The 12625-nt window shown below is 57.1% G+C and overlaps 1 protein-coding gene across 12 annotated transcripts in view; it reads right to left on the bottom strand.

Annotated features, from left to right (window-relative positions):
* The window catches only part of NTRK3 (neurotrophic receptor tyrosine kinase 3), a 398804-nt gene that overhangs the window by 202541 nt on the left and 183638 nt on the right, over positions 1-12625 (bottom strand). For all 12 annotated transcript variants that reach the window (XR_013959681.1, XM_080651648.1, XM_080651651.1 and 9 more), the window contains 2 exons: positions 5629-5759; positions 31-203 (listed from right to left, as the gene is read on the bottom strand). Coding sequence is in view for 11 of the 12 variants with exons in the window: in XM_080651648.1 (XP_080507774.1) it covers positions 31-203; positions 5629-5759 (304 nt within the window). In the remaining variant the exon portion in view is untranslated. The remainder of the gene's footprint in view (positions 1-30; positions 204-5628; positions 5760-12625) is intronic.

Raw genomic sequence — 12625 nt, 5'->3', positions numbered from 1 at the left:
GGGTTGGGGGGGGGAGGAATCAGGGCTCACCGGAGGAACTTGTTCAGGTCTCCATGCTTCATGTACTCAAACACCATGATGAGCGGGTCCCCATCGCCGCACACGCCATAGAACTTGACGATGTGCTCGTGCTGCAAGTTGGTGAGCAGCTCCGCCTCCCTCTGGAAGTCCTTCCGGGCGGCCAGGGTGGGGTCCTTCAGGGCCTGGGAACGAGGCAGGACCAAGGTTTTTAGCAACCAGAGGACAGGGATCTGCCTGTCCCCCTCCTGAGAAGGAACCTGGTGCTCAGAATAGAGGCCTGCTTGTGCCAAGAAAGAAGATTGTCTTGTTTACTTTTAATCCTCACCCGAGGATCTTTTCCACTGATTTTTAGAGAGAGAGTAGAAGGGAGGGGGAGAGACAGAGAGAGAAACATCGATGTGAGAGAGATACATCGATTGGTTGCCTCCCGCACGGGCCCCGGCCAGGGCCGGGATCAGGCCTGCAACTGAGTTACGTGCCTTTGACCACAATCGAACCTGAGACCCTTCAGTCTGTGGGCCGACACTCTACTCACTGAGTCAAACCGGCTAGGGCCAAACAAATGAGATTTTAATCGGGGTTTAAAGGCCGCAAGGCATGACCCTTCCGCCTTCAGCACAGTCATCCCTGAGGATGACCAGAAACCAGCTTCCTGATACCGTCTCAGACACCAGCCAATGACTTCAGAGACTAGCGTGAAAGGCAGAGGGCGGGGCTGCAAGGTGGGAGGCCTGACAGAGGCCCGGGCCCCTCAGGTTCCCTGGAAGAAATGGTCCCTCAGCTGAAATAAACGGGAAAACCTGCCCCAAGCGCTTGAGCTTCATAAGGTCGCCTGGGCCAAGTTTACCCAAAACCAGGCAACTTGATCAAGTCCCCTTGCCCTTTCTATTCCTTGACTTCAGATGGTGCCGGAGTGTACGTATGTGCAGAGAAATGCCAATGGCACTTGAGTCCTCCTAGGAGGGGCTGAGGGAGCTTTTGGGGAGGAGGTCAGGGGGCTGCAGCCCTGGGAACAGCAGTCAGTGGGCAGAAGAAGCCTTAGGAGCTGCAGGGCCAGGTAAAGCACCGCAAGTCCCAGGTAGGAGGGCAAGGTGGGCACCTGTGGGCACCGCTCAGCCCCTGTGCGAGTGGGAGACCCTGGGTGAGGGGTAAGCGCCAGGCCAGGCCACTCACCCCAGGGCCCAGGATGATAAAAAGAGGAGGGGTGGCCAGTTGTAAATGCAGGTTTTTGGCACCAGGAGGGGAGGGTGAGGCCAAAGCAGGAAAGTGTGAGACATCCGGGGACCCTGGCTAGGGCCCGGCCATGGGGATGCAGCGCTGGCGGCTGCCATGGAGCGAGCTGTGATGGGGGGCGGCGGGGGTGGGGAGTGGGGGCAGTGTTTCTGCGGGAGCAGCAGCTGGGCAGGTGTGCTCACACCTTTCTTCCGCTGACACAGAACAGTAACCTCCACAGACACAACAGGAGGCAGGGAGGGAGGGAGTGTGACGCTCTCGCACCATTTTCAGGTCAGTGAGAATGGAGACACGGGGAGATTGGTCTGCAGAGTCCTCTCTGCCATAACCTGTCCTTTTCTGGTTATGTGGGCAGACTGACCTCCCTGTAGAATGGAGATTGTGCTGTTACTAAAAGGCCTCCTGGCCAGAGATCTCTCTCTCTTGCAGCAGCAAACCCTTTATCTGAAATCCACGTGGCTGCCTGGGCTGATAGCACCTCAGGGATGTGAACAGGCGAACAGTGTACCTAGAGGCCCATCAAAGCTCTAGCAGTCCTTAGCATACATTAGAGACGAGATGATGGACTCGCCGCATGAAAAAGGCCTGAGGTGTCATCTGCTTTACCTGCTCAAGTCTCAAGTTGGAGAAACTGAGGCCCAGCCTTGTCCAGATAGCAACTTAACTGACACGTTTTAGATGCCAGTAAAGCTGGGCCTCAGCCATCTCCTGGTCTCTGGTCTCCAGGTCAACGGCAATGCCTCTAGGGGGGCCCTCATGCGAGGGACCACGGTCTCCTGACCAGAGATCAAGTCCCACTCCAAATGCAACCAGCACCACCTTTCCTTCTTTTCAAACTTTGGGGGCTTCACCAAAATAGCTTGATTAAATGGCTCTGCTGCTGACCAAAATGCTGGACGTTATCTAATGCGGACTTCCCATTTTACAGTGAGAAAATGGAGGTCCAGAAGGAGGAGGTGACCACGAAAGGAGGCCTGACTGCGGCCTGGAGCCCAGGAGTGGTTCTTGCCCAGCACACCTGCTTGGATTAATTTATCAGGTGAATGAGTCACCAGGCAGGGCCCCAGCGGGATGGTGGGCAAGAAGTTAAAAGATGGAGAAGAGCGGGGCGGGGAGCTGAGGAGTGTGGGCTCCAGCAGAGGGGCTCGGCCCAGCGAGGATGCCAGGCAAGTAGGGCTGGCCAAGGCTGGAGGCGAGATGGGCGTCCACCAGCCCGTTGCTCATTTCACCAGCTCTGATGCCAACAACCAGAACAAAGGCATTTGCAAGATGCTGTGGGTGGGAGAAGGCAGAGAGTGCCTCTCTCGCTGACCCAGCCCCTGGCGGCAGCCCTGAACTCCATGTGCTGGGGCGTGGGTATAGAATGACTGCCAGTGATTTATTTATCTTCACGAAGAACAAGAGGGGGAAAGGAACCCAGCATGGGTGGGATGGGAGAATACAAAGATTTATGTGAACCCTGCATTTATGAGAGGGAAAAGTAGATCACATTTGGGGCCAGCCAAATGGCCTCTCTCCATCTCTGTAAATCATTCTTGCGCGCAGTCCTGGAGGCCAAAGGCAGCCATTGGCTATCTCCGCTCCCAGCACTCCAGCAGTGCCTGCCAGCGTGCCCAGGGCTGGCACCCTGCAAGGCACCAGGAGATGAGGCACAAGGAACCACTATCGCCCGTAGTCTGCCCACAACCCTTCACCACGGGATGTTCCGCTCCTGGGTCACACCTGAAGTGCTTATGTAATTGGCAAAGGGTCATGCTCAGCAAATCGGGGGCAGGGGGCCAGGAATTGACACAATTGGGACAGATGACCTGAAGAGGAGAATTTGGAGGAAAATCACTGACACTCCCTAGCCTCTCTCCATGGGGTCCTCTTCTGAGCAAAACTTCAAAATGGGTCACCGGTTGGTGGCACCGGGATCCGGGGAAATGGGTCACGCTCAGGGGTCTCTGAAGCCCTTGGAGCAGGATCCACAGAACAAACAGCGGAGCCAGAATTTGGTCCCTTGTCTACTTCTCTTCCCCCGAAGTCTGAGGACTCTGCCCTTTCTGGGCTTCCCCCTGGGCATCAGCTCCCTGGTCACCCCAAGTCCTGGGTTTGAGGGTCTGTTCAGTCAGATGGAAGGGAAGCTGTCAAAATGGTCAGAACACTCAGCCCAGCCGGCGCAGCTCAGTGGTTAAGCATTGACCTATGAACCAGGAGGTCACGGTTCGATTCCCCATCAGGGCACATGCCCAGGTTGCAGGCTCGATCCCCAGGAGGGGGTGTGCAGGAGGCAGCCGATCAATGATTCTCATCAGAGATGTTTCTATCTCTCCCTCTCCCTTCCTCTCTGAAATCGACAAAAATATATTAAGAAAATCAAAGAGGTATTTAGTAAAAACAGGGAGAAATAGGATAACAATAAAACTAAGACCCAATTAGACATCTTGGAAATAAATTATACAGTCACTGAGGCTAAAACAGCAACGGCCACAGACAAGACGAAACCTACACTGGATACACCACAGGGAGGTGGCCGGGGACAGAGCACGGAGAGGTGGGGGCAGGAACGACAGTGGCGAGGGTCTCACTTCCTTGTGGTGAAGGAGAGGAGCTGCCCGGCTGTGACCTGGCTGTACCACGGACCCACGGTGGGACCTGGACGCACTGCCCACCCGTCCCTCTGTGCCTCCCTGCCTCTTCCGTACAACGGGACCATGACCGTGCCGGGCTCTGAGCCTTTGAGAATGAAGCATGAACCTGCACACGTCACCTACAGCAGGACCCTGCTGAGTACTGTCTGTCAGATGCCGTTGTCATGGTCACCATCACCACCACGGGGCCCAGGGGGCACCAAAGGGTGTGGCATCCCGGAGCGCCCATCTCCTCCAGGTTCCCAGGCCCCAGGGGAGAAGGAAAGCCTTCTGAAAGGAGGAAAGGAGAAACACATTTTCTGCATTACCCACTGCCGGGCCCTCCGCGGGAAACCGTTCCCAGGGTCTTAGGCATCACTTCATTTCCTGCTCAGAGCCCAGAAATGTCCCGTTCCTTCCCCAGTTCCCAGACGGTGCTGCAACGCCCAGCGGATGAGTGTCATCCCATAAATCAGGATTCAGGGCAGTGCGGACTCTAAGTTTAGGGATAAACTTAGAAACGTTCCCACACCCCTGGTGCAAGCCACGTGAAGACCCCTGTCTCGTCTGGCCATCCCGTGTCTATGGAGACCCACAGCGCAAGCCCGTTTTCAGGGTGTCCAGCAGTAACCACCACTGACCTTTATGGGGGCCACACTCTGCTTCCTTATTTATTCCTAGAGCAGAGCTTGGCAGACAATGCCTCGTTTATTTAAAACGTTACTGGACAACAGCCATCACCACTGGTTTCCTCAGCCTCGACGAGGTTACTGGACTTTTTTTTTGGAAAATTTATTTTTATTGATTTCAGAGAGGAAGGGACAGGGAGAGAGAGGGAGAAACATCCATGATGAGAATCACTGACTGGCTGTCTCCTGCACAGCCTCTACTGGGGATCGAGCCTGAACCCCGGGCATGTGCCCTGACCCAGAATCCAACCTGGTTCGTAGGTCGACGCTCAAACACTGAGCCCCGCCAGCCGGGCTTGACTCTTGCTTGAGCCAATCACGTTCAGCGATTTGTCCAACACCGATTGACTGCGGGGGGGGGGGGGGGGGGGGGGGGGGGATGCAGGGGCGGCCAAGGCCTGCGCTAAAGCTCCAGGCGATGCGTGAGCTGCACAGCTGGCTCAGCACAGAGCCCCGCGGTGAACGGGCCCCTCCCGCAGCCGCCGGCAGGCAGTCACCCTCAGGCACCCGCCTTCTGGGCTCAGCACCTGCATCCCCTGGGGCACTGCTCTCCCTGCTCAGGACCCGACAGCCTCCCCTCGCCTGTTCCAGTGATGGCTGGTGCCCTTGAGCAGTGGCTCCAGGACGTCTGGAGCCCACCCTCACCCGACTCTCCTCAGAGAAATGGCCAGGTGACTTTCCAGGCAGCGACACCTCCTGCGAGGTCACTGAGGAGGGGGGAGGGACACCCTCCTGGGGACGGGAGTGAGCCCAGGGTGTCCAGAAGAAAACCAGGGCCTTTCCCAGGCGAAACCTGTTCCTTATGTGTGCGTGACAGCTCTGGACCTTTGACGCCAAAGGAAGTGGGTGTTGGTCCCAAGGACGGATCATTGACCTTGGAGCAAGGGCCCAATTGCATCTGAGGAGGGGCCTCTCCTTCCTGCTCCCCAGCCCTCCCCGTCCCCCACCTTCCTGGCCCCACACGCTCCGGGGTTCACCTTTATGGCCACCATCCTGAAGGAGGGGCCTCTCCTTCCTGCTCCCCAGCCCTCCCCACCCCCCACCTTCCTGGCCCCACATGCTCCGGGGTTCACCTTCACGGCCACCAGCATCTTGTCCTTGGTTGGGCTGAGGTTGTAGCACTCGGCCAGGAAGACCTTCCCAAAGGCGCCCTCGCCCAGTTCTCGCTTCAGCACGATGTCCCGCCTCTTGATGTGCTGCACGTCTGTGGAGGGGACAGAGAGGAGGCGGCCGAGTCAGTCTGTCCTCCTTAGAGGCCCGGGGGCAGGGGAACACAGGGGCCTAGAGCAAGGAACCCCGCTTCGGAGTCCGCGGCAGGCTGGGGCAGCACCCCACCTTGGGTGTGGAGACGGCTCCTCACTGTGGAGTGGAAGTCGGACCCGGAATCAAATCCCAGCTCTGCCCCTGACACGCCCCTAGGTCTCCAGACCACAGCTGGGAACAGTCCACACTGGTGAGTGCACAGGATTCGGGGGGAATCAGCTGTGGCTTGGGGCGGATTCCGGCTCCGGGGGCCTGAGAGCTGCGTGTCTAACAGACTCCCAGGTGATGTCCACGTGCTCTGGGTCCACAGACTGTGCTGCGAATTGTGAGCTCTCTGGGATATTTAAGAATCGGGTTTGAATCCTGGCCCCACCTCTTTGCTCGTTTTTTTAGCTTGGTATGGTCATCTCACCTCAGGGCCTCGATTTCCTCACCTGGGAAATGGGACCCACACCGACACCTTCCTTGCTGAGCTCTTGTGGCGATTACGTGAGCTAATCCACGGGGAGAGCTTGGCCAGCGCCGGGAGACACTAAGGGCAGACACACATGCACGCACACACGACACCCACTGGCTCTTGTTATGATGGTGGCCCCAACTCTAACAAAATCTGGATTGCAAGAACGACTGCCACGCGGCAGCTAAAATTATTTGGGGGAAGCCTTTCCCTGACACACCCTCCTCTGAGGGAAGGACCGATGAGATCATGAACGCCAAGTCCAGAAAGAGAAGCCAGAACGAGGGTCTGTGTGCAGAGCAGGCTTGCCACGCCCCGGCTAATTCAGCAGCTGGATTCAAGTCTGTCTGCCCGGGGAAGGCAGGAGGGGACCTCAGCCCTCCCCCCTCTTTGGAAGGTGCTAGAAGGAGTGGCGGTGAGGAAAGGCGCGAGCCAGGAATTACTAACCTCTCCGTTACTTGTTCAGCAGGCAGGCACCCATTAAGTACCCGTATTCGCGCCAGGAAGAGCGCTGCCAAGCCAGGAAAGAGGACAGTCTCAAGTGACCTTGCCGAGGAAGGACAGCTGAGGACAGGGGCCCACGGTAGATTGTCCCCGTGAGTTTTGAGGAGACACGGGACAGGGACAGAGGGGTGTGGCTGCAGGCTTTGGTTACTGTTTTGGCTGGCTTTGGTGACGCCTTTCAGAATAGACTGTCACTTTCTCACTTCCTGCCAGCGTGGCTGGTGTCCCCACCAGGACCGGGAGGACCCACGGGTGAGAGCTGTGGGGGCAAGTGGCTTGGCTACTCGGGCGTATCCTGATGCTCTGGAGCAGCTTTGGGCAAACTACGGCCCGCGGGCCGGATCCGGCTGTTCTATCCGGTTCTCTTACTCTCCCCTCCGCTCCTTTACTTTGAATTTATATTAGTTCACACAAACACTCCATCCATGCTTTTGTTCCGGCCCTCTGGTCCAGTTTAAGAACCCACTGTGGCCCTCGAGTCAAAAAGTTTGCCCACTCCTGCTCTGGAGTCTTGTCCCGTCTCAGCCACCACCTGGCGACTCCTGGCTTGGCCCTTGCTTCCCCTTCTTGTCAAAGAATGCCAACTATCAGGAAAACACCAAAACGCGCTGGTATCTCAGAGGACGTCAAGGTTGACAAACCTCACACACACCAGCTGACGGGGGACGGGGAGCCTGAACGGAACAGGGGGCAGGCGACCACGTTACGAGAAAGTTGTCTGCTCTCGGCAAGCAGGAAGCAGAACCCCCTCCCCCCCCACCACGGACCCCAGTGCCTTCCCCACGTCTGCAGGTGGACTGTTCCACAGGCAGGAGCCCGTTCCGAGACGTGGATTTGCCCAGCAGCTCAGAATAAAAGCTGGGGCTCACGTGAGTTGTTGGCAGAGGGAAGTGTCTGGAGAGCAGCCCCTGAGCTTGGGCCACGCGGGTGGTGATGTGAGAGAGGGGAGCAGGAGGACTGGAACGGGAAAGCCGACTCCATCCCATCATGAGTCCTCCCAGGAGAGAACTTCCGCCCAGCCGTGGGGTAAGAGGCTCCATGAGGCCCCCACAAGCTGTGGCAGAGAGAGACTGGATATGGGCCAAACACACCTCCACGGGGACAACCCCACGTACCAACAGGACTCTGGACCCCAGACCACCATTGTGGCAGCTGCTGTCCCTGAACTTAGGTAGGAAGAAGGTGGGTAAAGGGAGTTAATTTGTGCCCAATCCTATCATTGGCTCAACTTTCGATTCTCATGAGAGATGTGTGCTATTGCACCCCTTCTACAGATGGAAAATGGAGGCGGGGTAACTTCCAAAGTCCCCTGAGCTGAAACACGGCTAAGAAAGGACTCTCCTTCTCCTGGCTCTGAGCCTGCGTTCTCTCCGTTCCCCGAGGCTGCATGGCCCATGAACTCCTTCTCTGTGGCCGCCAAGAGGACAGGTCCACAGCAGCTCAACCCTCCATCCCCTTCTTCTCCTGCACAGCTTCTCACCTGCTCTTCCTGGGATTCTAGCGCAACAGCTTCCCAAGGGAAGGGGGGGCGCCCCTTCCCGGAGGCCCTGGGAGGAGGATGTGGGGGGGGGGGGAGAGCGTGGGAGGAGAGGCTGGAGCGGCCGTTTCTATGTCTGACGTCCAAGTGTCTATCTGGGCCTCTTCCTGCGCCTATTTCCAGCTCACGCAGTGCTGCTGGTGCGGCCCTCTGACCCACGTGCTGAAAAGTGATGGATTTTCCTAGGAGGAGAGGGCATCCATCTCCACTTACTGCCTGGCTGGCTGGCCCAGCACAGTCTGGGTCACAAAGCTCAGACGCCGGGACACGGGTGGGGGTGGGGGGAGAGGGGCCGCACAGCCCCGGCATGGGAAGCCCTCCCAGTCTCCAGCAATGTGGGGCGGCTGGAGAGAGAACCGGCCCTGCCCAGCAGACAGTGAGGAGGCGTCTCGGGGAGATGAAAGGGTCTCTGGAACTTTCGGGCCTGGCTTTTCCCAAACTCCTTTTTGCAAGAGCGCCACTGCCTGCGTTCCACCGGAGGAAGCCACGGGAGAGCTTCTCGTCGCCATCGGACAGCAGGCTCATCGGACAAACACAGAATGCGAACCTCTGCATCTCAGTCCCTGCTCCACCCGAGGGCCAAGATGCCGACTCCGTATGTGTGGGATTCGCTCCTGGGAGGTCGCCCAGGCCGGGAGCAAGACTGGCCCAGGGTAGGGTCGCTAACCCGAGATGCCACCAGCCACCTCAGAGCCCTGAGAGGTCAGAGGGCAGGCTGGGGTCATCCCCTCTCCTGCCTCTGTTCACGTGCAGCACCTTCTGTGACCTGCACAGGTCAATCCACTGGACAGACAGACGTGGCCTGAGACACAGGTGACCACTGTCAGCCTCACTTCTATGTTCTTGGAAAACGGAGGCATAAATTACTCAGTCCTGCTGACCAGGGATGAAGAGGAAGCATAACACCCACACAAAAGGGTGTTACCGAACGCGTGAGGACTGGGGAGAGACAGGTCTGTGTTCGAATCCTGACCTGCGCCTTATCCTCCCGACTCTGGTTCCTGGGAACATGAGTATCTGTTGGCAGAGCTGTTAAGAGGATGGACTTACAACTTTTAGATAACAGATAACAGGAAATATCTGAAACATAAGGGGCATTTAACAAAAGTAGGTTTCCTTCCTTTCTGCGATGTTCTCATCTAAACTAAACCAGGTGATAAATATACCTGCGAACAAAAGTGGCTTGGAAAGAACTTTGGACAAGGATGGTGATATTTCCTGGAAATAAAATGGCCTGAGGTTGCTCAGAGGGGAGCCAGCACCCGGCTGGTGTGGCTCCGAGATTGAGCGTCAACCTACGAACCAAGAGGTCATGGTTCGATTCCTGGTCAGGGCACACGTCTGGGTTGTGCGCTTGATCCCCAGTGGGGGGGGGGGGGGCGGGGGTGTGCAGGAGGCAGCCGATCCATGATTCTCTCTCATCATGGATGTTTCTTTTTCTCTCTCTCTCCCTCTCCCTTCCTCTCTGAAATCAATAAACATAAAAAACAAAAAACAAAAGGGGAACCAGCTCCAATGCAAGGGGCCATACACAGGCCGTCCAAGCCTGCCACCGCGATGTCCCACCTCCTCCTCCTTCACAGTTCAAAGCAGGAGGACGGCTGTGGGAGGACGCTGGCCAGACAATGGGATGAAGACATCAGACAGAGACAACACCTCCCAGAGATGGCTATTGATCGGCAGAGAAAAACCAGGTTTCCCAGCGTCGGCGACTATAAATAATGGTGGTCGGGCCGGATGTCAGGCAGCAGTCAGTCCCTGAAGCCATCCGCTCCCGCAGGCAGGCCCAGGACCCCTTGGCAGCAGTTCCCTGGCCGTCCTGCAGCTCTGACAGGTGACTGTCCCACGAGGCCATGCGTGTGGCAGCCCTGAGCTGGTCCTTCCCTGAAGGCTGTCCCCTCAGGGACCAGATGTGGCCCTCCCGGCATCCCTAAGGCTGGCCAGCTGCTCTGTCACCTCATTCCGACAGGCTCTCCTAAGCACTCGCCTTCCCCTCGTCCCTGAACCACTGTTAACTCCCGGTCTCGAAGTGGGTCCCCATCAACTCTACCTTCCTCTGCGCTTGTCTGTTTTACCTTATCGTTGTCCCCTGACCCCTTTTTATAAAAAATATTAATTGATTTCAGAGAGAAAGAGGGAGGGAGAGAGAGATAGAAACATCAGTGATGAGAAAGAATCATGGATCGGCTGCCTCCTGCATGCCCCGCACTGGGGATCAAGCCCGCAACCCGGGCATGTGCCCTGACCGGGAATCGAGCCCTGACCTCCTGGTTCATAGGTCGATGTTCAACCACCGAGCCACACCTGCCAGGCCCTGGTGCCCTTATTAGTAACAAAATGACTGCCACTGAGTGAGCACGCACGTTCCCTGAGCCCGGCACTAGGCTAAGCTCTCAACATGAATTGCCTCATTCATCTTCTCGACTCTCTTCAACACGATGTGTTGCTACCCCAAGTGCCACAGATGTGCAGGCTGAAGTTGAAGGTGATGGAGTACCTTGCCCAAGGCCCCCAGATGTTAGCAGTGGCCCCCCGGACTCTGAAGTCCAGCCTGAGCAGACCGTGTCACCCTGCCCTCCTCCACACCAGCCTCCCTGGCCACTGCACCTCCTCCCCGGGAGAGAGGCGCTGCTTTTGAACTGGCAACAGTCCTTGGCGGGAACCAAACTCATCCATAAGGACAGAGAGAAAGTCATTTCCCATGGAACTTCCTGCCGCCCTTGGTCATCGCCACCGGAGCTCACCAAGAGCAGAGAGGATGCCTCTGGAGATGAGGATGGTACCCAAAGATAACAACTGAAGACCCCAACACCCACAGAAGAACGGAGGGTCTGGACAGCCTCAGGGGCCCTCCCATCACAAGGCGAGGCCTGAGGATGACTGCGGAACGAAGGAGGAGGGAGATTCTTGGCAGAAGAGAGGGAACAGGGAGAGGAAGGGAGGGCCTCTAAGAAGTGTGTGTTTGCTTTACACTAGCCAGACCCTAGGGTCTCAGGCTGCCAAAATTGCTCAGGAGAAAACATTAATTCAATCCCACACATTTAATTACACGTGAAGTGGAATGTCTCTAAATGGGAAAGAACAACATTCCCAGAGCTCCGACTGAGGGTTTGAAGTGGCAGGGGGGAGACGGAGGGCCGGCTCCGGGTCTTTGAGGGGGAAGGAGACTGCTGAGAGGGCGGCCCCGCCCCGGCTGGGGGTAGGAATCCCTCCTGCCCTCGTGCCTTCTCACGGCCCCACTGGCTACGTCTCGCCTCCTGCCCTGTGGCACATGGAACTGGTCTCCCCTTCGGTATTGTGTAAGAGCTTGACCAGGTAAGGGCGTCCCTGGCGGGTACAGACCCTGTGAAGTGGCCTGCGGCCGGCCAACCCAGCCACTCCCGGACCTGGACAGAGCAGAGCCTGGTGAACTGTCCCAGGAACGGTGCTTGCAGAGCAGCCCTGGGTGAGTACAGGCTACGGAAACAAGGGGACGTCCTGAGCTCATGTCCAGGGTTTTCCAGGAGAAGACATTTCAAAGGGTAGAGGGCCCACAGAAGAACTCTGCAGAGCTCTGTCCCCAGGCCCTGGCTGGCGGCTCAGTTGCATATCAGGGTCACCCTGATATGCAAGGTTGCGGGTTCGATCTCCAGCCAGGGCACATGCAAGAAGCAACCAATGAATTCATCAATAGGTGAAACAACAAGTCAATGTCTCTCTCTCCTCTCTCTCTCTCTCAAAAAACAAGAAATATCAATAAAAATATGTCCCAGTGACTAACTAAATGGGGGTAACAATAATGTGGGGAGAAAAAATCTAGGTTGAATGAACACCAGTGCGGTCGGCCACTGTCCCTGTCCTGGGTGAGGTGGACTCAGGATTGCCTAAGCACCTGATGCTCCTGCTGGCCAGCCCAGGTCCCGCCCCAAGGCTCTCCTGCTGGACTGGGGCTCCCCCCATTATTTCCAGCATTTGATGGCTTTGCAAAGGGGCTCTAGAGGGTGCTGGCAGCTGCTCAAGCCAAAGGCCAGCGCCACGTGTTACTGAGCTTGTACGCTGGCCTAGCACAGGGCCCAGGACACAGCAGGTTCTCCCTAATTACTGGATGGGTGGGTGGGTGGATTAGAAGTCCCTCTAAGCACCGCTCCAGACTGGAGCATGAACAGCATCTCCAAAGAGGGAGGGGAGGCGGGAAAGAGGAGTGAGAATGGGAAAGGATCCAGGAAGCTCCAAAGAGCAGCCTTATTTATGTCTCGGCCCCAAGACTGGCCCCCAAATCAGGATCGCACGGAACCACAGCAGCTGAGACCCACATTTGACCCTCAGTCTC

This window comes from Plecotus auritus (genome assembly GCF_963455305.1).
Source record: "Plecotus auritus genome assembly, chromosome: 15".
Classification (NCBI taxonomy): Eukaryota; Metazoa; Chordata; class Mammalia; order Chiroptera; family Vespertilionidae; genus Plecotus; species Plecotus auritus.
The sequence above is the reverse complement of the archived record's forward strand: the minus strand, read 5'-3'. Positions and strand labels throughout refer to the sequence as shown.